This window comes from Melospiza georgiana, chromosome 15 (genome assembly GCF_028018845.1).
Source record: "Melospiza georgiana isolate bMelGeo1 chromosome 15, bMelGeo1.pri, whole genome shotgun sequence".
NCBI classification, from domain to species: Eukaryota; Metazoa; Chordata; class Aves; order Passeriformes; family Passerellidae; genus Melospiza; species Melospiza georgiana.
In genome coordinates this window covers 9,477,028-9,490,498 of record NC_080444.1, presented here as the reverse complement: position 1 = coordinate 9,490,498, position 13,471 = coordinate 9,477,028, and the positions used below count along the sequence as shown (strand labels likewise).

The 13,471-nt window shown below is 37.5% G+C and overlaps 1 protein-coding gene across 1 annotated transcript in view; it reads left to right on the top strand.

Annotated features, from left to right (window-relative positions):
- SEC24A (SEC24 homolog A, COPII coat complex component) overlaps window positions 1-13,471 on the top strand; it is a 24,337-nt gene extending 10,866 nt beyond the window's left edge. Inside the window, 17 exon segments of the mRNA XM_058035095.1 lie at window positions 691-793; window positions 1,552-1,678; window positions 2,032-2,141; window positions 2,590-2,702; window positions 3,360-3,478; window positions 4,112-4,167; window positions 4,551-4,757; window positions 5,023-5,143; window positions 5,697-5,855; window positions 6,357-6,530; window positions 6,615-6,725; window positions 7,069-7,244; window positions 8,231-8,368; window positions 9,033-9,137; window positions 9,275-9,367; window positions 9,866-9,969; window positions 10,377-13,471. Of these exon segments, the coding sequence (XP_057891078.1) occupies window positions 691-793; window positions 1,552-1,678; window positions 2,032-2,141; window positions 2,590-2,702; window positions 3,360-3,478; window positions 4,112-4,167; window positions 4,551-4,757; window positions 5,023-5,143; window positions 5,697-5,855; window positions 6,357-6,530; window positions 6,615-6,725; window positions 7,069-7,244; window positions 8,231-8,368; window positions 9,033-9,137; window positions 9,275-9,367; window positions 9,866-9,969; window positions 10,377-10,491 (2,131 nt within the window). The 3' untranslated portion in view covers window positions 10,492-13,471.

The following is a 13,471-nucleotide window of genomic DNA, read 5'->3' as shown; positions in this document are numbered from 1 at the left end:
AAAATAACAGTTAATTCAGTCAGGTGAGGTACCCCAAAAAGATTGTACCTGAAGAAACATGGGTGACCTCTGTATTGAAAAGTAACCATTTAAAACAATGGAGTAAATGAAATCTGAAACAAGAGACTGGCAGTTGGTTAACCAGTTATTCTCTCTGAGGAGACCAACCAAACTGTGAATAGCCAGGGACTTCTGCTTTGCAAATATTTTTATGGTAGATAAAGGAAATAACAGCGCCTTTGTGACGTTGTTCATGCAAACAAGCTGGACTTGATTTGCAAATCTGCCACATACATCTGCACCTTGTAGAAGCTGCTGAGTAGTCAACACTCAGAAAATGATTGTGGGATGTTACTATGTTTTAAAAACCACCTTTGAAACATTGCTGGTTCTGATTTATTCCAAAGTAGCATTTAGTATATAAAGATTTGGTGCAACTTTGAATATTGTTAGGCTTAACTTTGACTTGGGTGACTAAAATGACACTGAGTTCTGTATAAAGATCATTTGTATAAAATAAGAACTCAAAGTATGTACTGTGGGTCAAGCTCAGAAACAAAAATGATTTGACAGAGATCTTTCAGCTGGAAATGGAAATTCACCATTAACAGCTCTAGAAAAATATATTGTACTACTGAAATCATAATTTATTTGAAAGCCTCTGAAAATAACCCTTTGTCATCCATGTAGGTTGTTCCGCTGTACCCTGACTAACATTCCTCAAACTCAGGCCTTATTGAATAAAGCCAAACTTCCTTTGGGGCTCCTGCTTCATCCTTTCAAAGACTTATCGGTATGAGAAATGTTCAAAACTTTACTGCTGAATTATCAACTATGCCTTTACCAGAGTCCAGACAATGGACATTGAATTATAAATCAAGGGCAGGTATCTTGGCCCAGAAGAATTACCATAGTAACTGACATTTCCTTATTCCATACAGATTGCTGTAATTTTTCTCAATTGTTTTTCCCTACCATATTTAAACTTTCAGGTCTCACTTCTTAATAAAAAAACCAAAAGCTTAAGGGCAGTACAGAATTTGGACTGTGATAGAAGACAACCTAAATTCCAGGTTGTCATGTATCAGTTGTAGTTATTAATTTCAAACCTAGTACTAATTCTGAACTCAAGACTTGACAAAGTTGGAGGGATTTGGATGTCATGAAATAACCAGAAGACTTTGAATTTAGCAGTGTCTTTCTTAAACAGTGGGTTTTTTCTCACTTTAATTGATTTTTCAAAGATGTGGGCTTTTTTTCCTCTGCTTTTTGATCTGTATTGGGTACAGGACTTGATCTTAAATCATCAGTGTAAAATTCAGGAATGATGTGGAGGCTTGGAAAGGGAATCCACACAGTTAAATATGTTAGAGCTCAGTTCCTACCTGTTTTGTTAAGGAATTGCAGTGGTGCTGTGAGGATGCAGAAGTACTCCTTCTTTCAACAAGGATGCTTTGCCTCACTAGGCAGCACAGTGTGGGTGGCGTTGTTACCACAGATGAGCAGCTGCAGGGTGAGGATGCTTTAAAACAGGAAACTTTTCTTTTCCAGCAATTGCCAGTGGTCACTTCCAGTATTATTGTGAGATGCCGTTCCTGCCGGACGTACATCAACCCCTTTGTCAGCTTCCTGGACCAGAGGAGGTGGAAATGCAATTTGTGCTATAGAGTCAATGATGGTAAGTTTTAGATGTGCTTGAAAGGGCTGCAATTAGCCTTTCCCAATTAACCTTGCAGCACCTTAAGTGGTGCAATTAACCTTGGCCTTTGAGACTGGCCACATCAGCAGGGGGATTGTTGTCAGTCTTGCTGAGAGTCATGAGAAATGTTTCTCAGTGCCACTGGTGTCCCTAAAGAAACATGATGAGCCTAAGTTGTCCCTCACAGTACCTTGCACAAGTGTAAAAACTCCACTGCCTGGTGTAGTTCTCCATTGTTGCCCAACAGCCACAAAAGAGTTGATATATTTGTTTTAAAATGCAGCACAGCCAATGCTAGTGTGAAGTACTAATATATAAACTTGTCTGCATAGTTCCTGAAGAATTCCTCTATAATCCTGTGACAAGAGTTTATGGAGAACCTCATAAAAGACCCGAAGTTCAGAATGCTACTATTGAGTTTATGGCTCCATCTGAATACATGGTAAGGCTTTCTTTACTTTTACTTCTTCTCTCCCTTTGTTTTATTTTCAGAGGGATGTCAGAGAAAACTTTGTTTCAGAGGATGCATTGCAGTTCAGTAGCTGTTGCCTTAAGGAGTGTATCTGAGAACTCATGGGGAAGACCTCAGAGAGTTCACTTTTAAACATTTATGATGTTAAAGTTGTTCTGTATCTGGAATATTTAGGTATTCTGTATTTGGAATATGTAGGTATTTTGTATCTGGAATATGTAGGTATTCTGTATTTGGAATATGTAGTAGCTTTGGAAGAAAACTAGAATTCTGATATTACCAAATAAGAGGCGAATGCATCCAGAAATTTTAGCTATCATCTGTGTGCTGTTTTAGCAGTTTAAACTTGCAATAGAATGAATGAAGCCAATGTAACAAATGCTGTTTGAGAATTAAAGGTGATCTTTTCTTTGCTCAGCTGCGCCCACCCCAGCCCCCCGTGTACCTCTTTGTGTTTGATGTGTCCCACAATGCAATCGAGACAGGATACTTGAACACAGTCTGCCAGACCCTCTTAGACAATCTGGACTCGTAAGTACTTTTGCTTAAAATCTCTAATTTTCATTCATCTTGAAAAATCTGTGGTAGACACCAACATGCCAGTCCTTTCTGTGTGGAAGACAATTTCCTAGTGTGGGCAAACAATGGCCAGTGTTGTGTTAAAATGTGCCATAAAGCTGCAGTCTTTTTCCCATCACAGCTACACCAGTATAAAAGGTAATTTTGAGGATTGATTTTCAGTCTGACTCTTTCCTATGTGCTTCATAAATCCCCTAAAGAGTGTAAGCATCATGTTTATCTTTTGAACTGTATTTTTTAAAAGCTCAAGTTTAGATAAGTATTTGCTGAAAAGAGTCATGCGTCTAATAATCTTCTCATAAAATGCGTGCTGTTTGAACTTATAAAACACTAATTGGGATTTTGCAGTTTATTTATTCTTTTTCTTCCACTTCTGATTGCCCTCTGAAAAGGTTTTCACCTGCCTGCTAGGTGACTCTACCATGAGCTCCTTTTTTGTTGTGGTTTTTGTTCTTTCCAAAATGACTTAGTGAAGCTCTTGCAGTCTAGCTGTTAAACTAACTGCTTGGTAACAACCACTGAGAGATGCAGTGGATGTTACAAAAAAAAAAGAAAAAGCCTGCAGTAATGAAATTTCATCTTGTTGAACACCATATGTCTCATTTTCAGGCTTCCTGGGAACACTAGAACAAAAATAGGCTTCATAACATTTGACAGCACAATCCATTTCTACAGTCTTCAGGAAGGTCTCTCTCAGCCTCAGATGCTTATAGTTTCAGATATTGAAGGTATGCAAAAATAATTTTTGTGATCAGTACCTATTAGTGACTTCTGGTTATGACAGCCTTTAAAAATAAATATCTGGTGGGAGTTTCTGGATCACACCATTAGTCTCTCTAGTAATGCCTTTGGAAGTACCATATGTGTGAGTTTGTTTATGAAGACATCTCACTCATGTCTGAGCAATGCTGTGGCTGCTCATGACTTCCAACATGAAGACAGCTTTCCTACCTTCTAGTTTAATTTGTACAAATCTCTAGATTCCTCTTGAAATCCCAAACACTGATGGTAGATACCTTTTATAGATTTTCTTGTGGCTGGTGCTTAGTGCTTGTCCTGCCTTTTGTTTCAAATCACCTTTCACTGGGTATTATTGGGCAGGGTAGAATGAACATTGGAAATATTTGCTATGTGATTTTATTTAATAGTTTTGATTATCCTTCAGCCCTGTTGATTGCTGCTCCAACATGGGATTCTAGCCACAGGAATGCTTATGAGAAAAAATCCACATAATTATGTTTACATGTGCTAATACACTGATACTGTGTATTTTTTTTCCAATAAGTATGATGGTTGGCAAATAAAGTCAGGGAAAGCTTGATATATTTTTAAACGATAACTCAAATTTTTTTCCCTTTCAGATGTATTTATACCAATGCCAGAAAACTTATTAGTAAATTTGAATGAAAATAAAGAGGTAAGAAGCAAGGACTTTCTTACATAACTAGCGACATTTACATAACTGGGGATATGTTTGATAATTTTTTGATTAATTAATGCTCATTAACACCAGCTTTTCAAATGCCAGGTTTGAGGCAAAAAAAAGAGGTCTTTTATCTATGTCACTGTAAGAACAAGACAGTGCTTCAATTTTTCTAGAACTTTCTCTTTACTACTTTAATTTTAGAAGTGTTAATTCTTGGTTGTGTTCAAGTATTTGTACAAGTTCAAGTATGTGTGTGTGTATATATATATATATATATATATATATATATATATCTCGACCCAACAGCCAATATTTGGCTATAAAATAGAAAACCTTGAAGACTCATAGGCCTAATACAGTTTTCTCACTTGCAGCTAATTCAAGATCTGCTGAAGACATTGCCACAGATGTTTACCAAGTCCCTGGAAACTCAGAGTGCTCTGGGGCCTGCGTTACAGGCTGCCTTTAAGCTGATGTCCCCCACTGGAGGTAGAATCACTGTCTTCCAGACACAGCTCCCATCTCTGGGAATGGGAGCACTGAAGTCACGAGAGGAGCCAAACCAAAGAGCAACAGCAAAGGTTAGGAAAGCAAAAAGGTTGTTCTGTGCACATAGGTGGTTCTGGGATTTCCTCTTCTGGGTTAATTTTGTGCTTGTCTTGCTCCTTTTAAAGTAGCAGAAAAAAACCAAAAGAAAAACCTAGCAATATAAACACAAATTACCTGATTTTTTAAAATAAATATTTTTAATTAATGATGGAGAATTGTGTCCCTGAAAGCAGGCAATAAATGTGTGAATCAATTTGAATTTCCTTTGTGTTTTGTAACACTCCACTCTTTTAACAGGATATACATCTGACACCATCGACTGATTTCTACAAGAAGTTGGCCTTGGACTGCTCAGGGCAACAGGTTGCAGTGGATTTATTTCTTCTTAGTGGGCAATATTCTGACTTGGCTTCCCTAGGTAAGTCATATAAAGCTCTTTTGGGACGTGTAACTCTTGTATTTTGAGCAAATGCATAGAATCTACATTAATATTTAGTAGATGTACCTGATTTGAATTAATCTAATGTGTCAAGATACAAACTTGTGCTTGCTGAGCAGTGACAGTGAATAGAATGTCATCTTTAAGTCCTGATTTAAACTACTTATTTTCTTGTCCTCCCTTAGAGAGTCAGGACCCTTGTGCTACTGATACAAGTAGTGGAAATAGTTTCTTCCTTTTTATGCCTTTTTAGCCATCAGTGTCATTGCCTTCAGAACAAGTTTTACTAGCATTTTATTTACTTTTTTTCTATTTAACCAAACTTTCAAGTGACAGCAATTTCAGTTCAATGGAAAATTATTTCACACCTGAGATTTGTCACATATTAGAATATACAGTTGTAGCTACATCTGTCTTTGTGGCAAGTCTGTAACTGTGCATTTGAGTAATTTGCAGGTATGAACAATTTAATACTTTAAAGACTGCAGCAGCAGCTGTTTGCACTCTCTAATGTATACTGGTTTTGTTTCAGGTTGTATATCAAGGTATTCTGCAGGTAGTGTCTACTACTACCAATCTTACCATCATAAACACAACCCTGTCCAGGTGGAGAAGTTGCAAAAGGAACTGAAGCGATATTTAACTAGGAAAATTGGCTTTGAGGCTGTCATGAGGATAAGATGCACCAAAGGTCTGAATTCACTTTCTTAGATTTTTGTGGGATGGAGAAGAGAGAAGTGGGTGTTGGCTGCTCTTTGGGAATGTTTTCATTGGTATTCTAGCTATTTTTTGACCTCAAATGATTAAAAGGCAAAGATTAGAAAAGTAAAATTCAGTACCAGAGATAAGACAATTTTTTTAAATACTGTATTTGCAGTGTCTTTTCTGGCATCCAAGTTCCAGTTTATAATGGTCAAAACTGGAAATTTTCATGAACGATTTCAACAAGGGACTGTTTTTATAATCTAGATACTTTCTACTACTCTGCAGTGATTTCCCTTGCTAATTCCCACTTTCTGCTAGGCTTTGTGGATTCTTTGGATGAGTTGTTAGTTTGTAACATTTACCTTTTCTGAAGATAATATGTTTCATTGAGAGGGAGCATTCCAGTATAGTAATTGATGTAGAGATCTGTATGTGGTGCTTGTACTTCACAGCTATAAACCCAAACTGATTCATTATTATCTTGTAGGTCTTTCCATTCATACTTTCCATGGGAACTTCTTTGTGCGATCTACAGACTTGTTGTCATTGCCCAACGTAAACCCAGATGCAGGATATGCTGTGCAGATGTCAGTGGAGGAGAGTCTTACTGATATGCAAGTGGTTTCTTTTCAGTCAGCTCTCCTGTACACCTCCAGCAAAGGTAAGGTTAGATTGAGCCAACAGTGGCATTTGTAGTGTTGCTTCATAAAACAAGTGTGGAGGTTACAGTTGTCTTTCCTTGCAGGTGAAAGGCGAATTCGTGTGCACACAATGTGCTTACCTGTTGTCACAACCCTGAGTGAAGTGTACCTGGGGGCAGATGTGCAGGCCATCACAGGGCTCTTAGCCAATATGGGTGAGTGTGCTAAGAGCTTGTTTGGATATGTGTGGATTGTATCCTTAAAGGTCTGAGCAATAATCCTCTGGATTAGAAGAAGAGATTCTCCCTCATCCTAAGAGAGTTTTGGTTTTAATGCTTGGCTTAGGTGAAGGATCAGTAGAGCTGCGTGTAATCGCCTGGGTTTAGGCTTAGTCTGGTGCATCATCGCGGCCCCTCAGCTTTTTTCTGAAGCACTTCCCCTAGAATGTAGTAAAAGCTTAAGCTGCATTGGCATATATGATAAAGTGAGAGGAGTTAATGTATGTGGCTGCATTCCTGCCAAGGGAGGAACTCTGATCTGAGCCTTGCCCTGTTTCAGCTGTGGACCGCTCCGTGTCTGCCACGCTGAGCGACGCGCGCGACGCCCTGGTCAACGCCGTGATCGATTCCTTGGCCGCTTACCGCTCCTCCGTGCTGAGCGTCCAGCAGCCCGGCCTCACCGCTCCCTTCTCCCTGCGCCTCTTCCCTCTTTACATACTGGCACTCTTGAAACAGGTAAGAGGGCAAAGGAAGCCAGGCAAGAGGATGGTTGTTTGGCAGGTCAGCCTGAAGTAAAAGGACAATTCTTTGATGGAGAATGATTTAATTCAAAAGCAGGAATTTAGAAGTGTGCGTAAAACCAAAAGTATAAATGTTTTAAGCAATGGAAGGGCAAAATAATAAAGACACTGAGTAGTGAAGAGAATGTGTCAGGGTACTGATAGTGTTTTCTCAGGAATCTCAGTTTTTTGTGTCTCTGGAAATGTAGATCCACATACCACTTCAGTGTGGATTAGAAGAAAGCTGGGTGTGGCAGACAGGGCATTTGTCTGACTGTTCTTGCAACAGGTTTAAAGCATTTCACAGTATTTGCCCAGTGTAAGAATTTTTTAATTGAATTTCCCTGAACTGATATTAGAAGTCATTTAACTGTTGGACAAACTGATTTCTTGGTTCAAAAAGAAGTTTTGGATTCGTACATCTTGGTTAGGAATTAAACAGCATGTTCATATTGAGCTTTTTCATGTGAAAGGCTTGATGAGCATTTGATCCAGTCAGGTGGGAGGAGTGAGCTCTACTTTTGATTTATAACTTTTTCTTTGGTCCCAACAAGCCAGGACTATCTCTTTCTTGTAAATACAGACCTAAGACTCTGTACATTGAAGCCAGTTGTAAACTGCTCAAGTATTTATGCTTTTAAATTTCATCAAGTAGCATTTTTGAGGTGTGTGTTAGTATTTCAGGGTGTTTTCATCTTAGTTGTAAGAGAGGACTGATGGTGCCAGGTCGAGGTTACTTCTAAAATCCAGAAATGGGAGATAGGCCTGCATGATTTCTATATGAAACACTGAAGAGAACTATGGAGAAGTAAAATATAATGAGAAAAGACTTAGGGTACATCTTTAAAACTTAAGTTAGAAATAAACAGTAGGCAATGTGTTTTATCTGCAACTTACCTTGCTTTGCTTTAATGGTTAAACTAAAGGCCTGATTGTTTGCAGAAAGCATTTCAAACTGGGACAAACACACGTTTGGATGAACGCATCTTTACCATGTGCCAGGTGAAGAACCAGCCCCTTGTTTACCTCATGCTCATGACACATCCCAGTCTGTACAGAGTCGATACTCTCACAGATGAGGTGAGTCTTGGCCTTGCTACATCATCTGATCCCAAAGATCTGTGTGATGTGAAAGTAAATGTGTTAGAAATCTCCCAAGTTTTCCATCTAAAGCTGCACAGCTAAAATGTAATGTTTCATATTCTCCCACTTGTTGCATTTATGCATTTGTTATTTGGAAGTGGATTGATGAATTCTGGAGAGAAGCTGTGCTTTGCTATGGATGGGGAAAGTTTTTTCCTAACTTATTTCACCTTTGCCTTGTGTTATTATGTTGTGCTATAAAATCACATATACATAAAGACATCATAATGTGGTTTTTGTCCCTTTGTAGCTTCCTTTATTTTAAAATATCAAGCAGTTTTGAGAACAGGGAATGTTCATGTAAAACCCTGAACAATTTTGGGAATCACATCTTTGGTACATAGCAAATCAGATATTCCAGTTCCAGAACTAATTAACTAAGATACATTTGATGACATTCACCCTCTTGAAATAAAACATTAAGATTTATTAGTAAATTACTAATTAATGAAGGAAATCATCATTTTAAGTATAGCATGAGCTGAACTGAGAAAAATGGTCCAGCTCCAGTATTCAGTGTAATAGATCCCCCTCTTATTTAGCATTCTGTTCTTGTTTTTTGCATCAAGATGTGAACCACTGTTTTTCATCCTTCTTTTAGGGAGCTCTTAACATAAATGACAGAACTATACCTCAGCCACCCCTTCTCCAGCTGTCAGTGGAGAAGTTGAGTAGGGATGGTGCTTACCTTATGGATGCTGGCTCTGTAAGTTGTGTGGTGGGGAGGATTTAAAAAAGTATCCAAGTTTACTTGGTGTGTTCTTTCTGAGAACCCAAAATATGCATGGGACTGCTGAGGTGTGTTTTGGTTGGATTAATGTTGTTATTGATGGTGTCTTTCAGGTGATGTTTATGTGGATTGGGAAGAACTGTGGGCAGGGTTTTATCAGCCAAGTCCTTGGAGTTCCAAATTATGGCTCAATACCACAGAATATGGTACGTGCTTGCTCTGCACATCAGGCATACATCCAGTGCTGCCAGAATATCATTTGTATGAGAATTAAAATACACTACTTAGCTATTAGCCCTCTAGTGGTATAGATCCAGATCCAAGGAAAGAAAGAATTGCTGTTACCTCTTGGAGTTTGTTCTCATGAGGACACAATAGGAAGAGGCTGACAGTGATTGAGTTTCTCAGACCTGTGGGAGCAGACTAAGAAACTTGGAAACAGTGAGCACAGTGGGTTAGTGGGTAATCCTTTAGTTTCTGCAACAAAACAGAATCAATCACAGCTCACTCATCACCATTCTGACAGCTAATTGCTCACAGGAGTGTAGTGCTCTTGACTATTTTAGAGAAGACAAGACTGAAACTATTCATCACAAAACATATCTGTCTGGGTTTTCTTTGTACCTAATGAGCTGGGGTAGTTGAAGTGTTCCTTTTATTGTTTTTCTGAAAAATTTGTATTAATGAAACCCTTTGGCTTTTAGACACATCTCCCGGAACTTGAAACGGCAGAATCCATCAGAACACGAACTTTCATTTCTTGGCTGAGAGAACAGAGACCTTTCTTTCCTATACTATATATAATAAAGTAAGTAGTTTTTAACAGTCATTTTTGCTTCTTCAGCAACCTGTTAACAATACATACTTGGATATCATATACTGAACTTTCTTAATGGGATTCTTAACAATAGTGTGTGCTGTGCCTGACAGATTTGACTACAGATATGACTTATGAGTTGTCTCCAATTAGAATTTCAAAAGACTACCTAAGGATTCCTCTATGACATTTAGTCTTTTTTAATGTCAGATAAATGAAGTAAATTCTGGTAAGAGCACTTATTAGGATTAATCACTACTAAAGGCTATTTGAGATCCTATTTTCATATGTTCTTAAGCTTTTGAAATGACTGGTCACTTGACCTGTAATTTTACTCATGCACAGTAGCCCATGGCAAATGTTAATTCCACTCAAACACTTATATTTTTGTTTTTAAGGGATGAGAGTCCATTGAAATCAAGTTTTCTGCAAAATATGATTGAAGACAGAACAGAATCAGCCTTATCATACTATGAATTCCTCCTTCATATACAGCAGCAAGTGAATAAATGAAACACTAGCCTTTGGCTTACTTCTTTAAGGAAAGATTTTGCAGTAAAGAATGATTGTGCTTGTAATATCTTCATTAAATCTGTGGCCTGAGGCAGTTGATGAGAAGTTCTCACTGTGATTTCAACGAACTAAAGCAAATAAAGGACCACATCTGAGAATCAAATGTGCAACTACATAATATTGTACCTTAAAAAAAATCAAACTGTTGGAACTGGTTGAGCACCTTTAATTTGCTGCAAATCGTGTTTTTACTGTAAGTAGTTGCAGCATGAAGTACATTTACAAAGGCAATACTGAAAAGGTGAAATACATTTTGTAAAATAAAGAGTTCTTTGTTGTTCAAAATGTATATTTCTGTAACTTTTTTTTGTTTGTTTTGTTTTTGTTTTTCTTCTTTTTTTTGTTGCTGCTAGATATAAAACCTCACAATACTGATCATGATTTGCAGGGAAATTCTTTCTAAGTGCATCCAGTGATTACAGACAGAGCATCTCAATGTTCAACTTAATGCTTAAAGTAGCAGTGAAAGAAGTGTTCATTGTGAAATGAACAAATGCTTGTGAAGTGTAGAACCCAGTGCTTGGATTGGATTATGGCTAATAGGACTAAAGGTAAGCTTAACCTGGATAAGGTGGCTGAATTTGTTGAAGCTTTTAATAAGTCAGTATTCTAATTTTAAAAACAGTGGGGAAGAGTGGGCCCTACATGAGACAGATTTTAAAAACTTATTGGCTGAGTTGGCAGCAAAAGTAGACTTAGGTAGATTGTCAGCTTTGCTTTTCTTCAGTAAAAGGAATAGTTTTAATTTCTATTTATGAATGGTGTGGGAGGAGAAGAGCAAGGAAGATTATCTCAGATGTTGTTTGGTTTATGTTCAGTAGACTTTTGGCTCTTGTTTACTTTAAGTGAATGTTGGGCCCCTCAGATCTGGTGTGTTTCTGAAGCAAGTTTGTTGGCAGCACTTCAGACCAAATGTTGGTCTGCAACACTGAATATTCTGACATTAAAATTGGAAATTATTTTTCCAAAACCAAAATTATTATATTGAATTTGAAGATTTGTATATGGTTGCAGACATGCCAGAAGTTTTCAAAAAAAGGGTTTTTTGCTGCAGCTGTGTAATGAGCCCAGGTCCAAGGCCAGCGTGCACCAAACAAAAGCTTTAAATACACTCTGAGATCCTGCCAGAGCTACAGACCGAAACTGACACCGGACTTGAAGTAAGAACTTCTATACAAAAAAAAAATTTAACTAATTTTATAGAGGTGTATTGATAATTCTTCTGTTTTCAAGATCAAGCTATCGTTGATAGCTACCAATGTAAAAAGTATTTAAGTTACTGTATTTCAATGCCCATGGAAGTGTTGCATATGGAAAAATCTTGGTTTGCTTTTTTATTTAATAGTGGTAAACTTAAAGGTCTTTCAAACTTTCTGGGGCAGGTAACTTGAAGAGGTAAAACACTTGTGAGTGGTCAAATGTACTGTGCTTTGGATGTTTGGAGATACAGATGTCAGTAGGGTCAACCTTTGGGTAAACATTTGCTCCCATTTCAGGCTGTAGCTGCTTGTGATTGTCAGGATTTTCCTCACTTCAGGGGAGAAGTTCCTTGGGAGAAATTGTTCTTGAGCACAAGAAGCTAAAGTTCAGAACAATGGCTAAAACAGCTTGAAAAGATTATTGTAGAACCAATTTAAGCTTCTCTGTCTGCTGCCTCAGTAGCAAACAGGAATATATTTACTTGAACTGCTTTTCAGAGAATTGCACAGTTTCTAGTCATAGTGAAGAGGTGTCTTTTAAGTTTTGACAGTCTGATTTTTATTTTTTTTTCCCCAGGGAGGGGGAAAGGGGTCTCTTCATTTAAATCATAAATGGAACCTCTGCACTTGCATAGGTTCTGCCCCAAACCTTGTGTTTTGGGTATGTTATCACTCAGATGTTGAATTAAAAACCATCCTTGCATCAAACAGCCCACCCAAAGTCTATTTCTTACTGTGACTGTATTTTGCTACTATATCCCTTTTTTAAAGAACCACAGATACTGGAGATGGCCTCGTTGCTTTATGTCCACCAGACCAATGGCTGAAGAGGTCAGTCCTTGTGGCAGTTAACAAGTTTGAAGTTGAGTCCCTAAGTTTTACAGAGCAAAACATGATAAACGAGTCAGATGAACCCTCTGGGAGTTCTCTTCACTTTGGAGGAAATTCTCTATTGAACTTTCTTTATTCCCTTGCAGTGGGGAAGGCCTGCTGGTTCACTGCTGCTGCTGTAATGGCAGTTCAGGGAACATGAACACACACACTACCTGTGATTGCTTTTTTACATACAATTGAAAAATGAGGACACTGAAGATGGACTGCTAAAGTAGGCAAGAGTGGTTCTGGTACTTAGATCTCAGCACCACAACTCCACCACTATAAATGTGTGGTAAAGGTGTGTCTCTCTTTGTAGTCAAACACTTTTTTTAAAACTGTTTCTTATTTTGACACATTAGTGTTCAGCCAACATTGTTACCATTCATTTTACTTTGCTTTCATTATTGTTTTTAAATTAATATATTTGAGTCTAAGTCCACATAGGCTATGTTGCAATAACTAGAATGATTCAGTTTTATTTAGAATTAATTTCTTAACAATTTAATCAAAGATGCAGAATGGTTTTTAAGTTAAGGGACCATTAAATGTGATTTTAAGGTTCTGTTTACTATTATGGATGTAATCCTTATAGTAAATTTAATTTTGTAAAGTAGTGTATAATATTGTAATAAATCTTTGTTCTCTGAACTCAAAGATTTGATCTTCAGTATGAAGTTATAAATCTTCCCCCTTCTGAATTTGAGACAGGATTTACTTGTCCTCCTTTTTACAGTTTGTAATTTTCACTGTTTTATTCCTGTAAAAAGTCATTTATAACATATGCAAATGCTTATTTTATCTGTGCTAATTTATCAGATTTGGCTACTCAATAAAATTAATTGAAA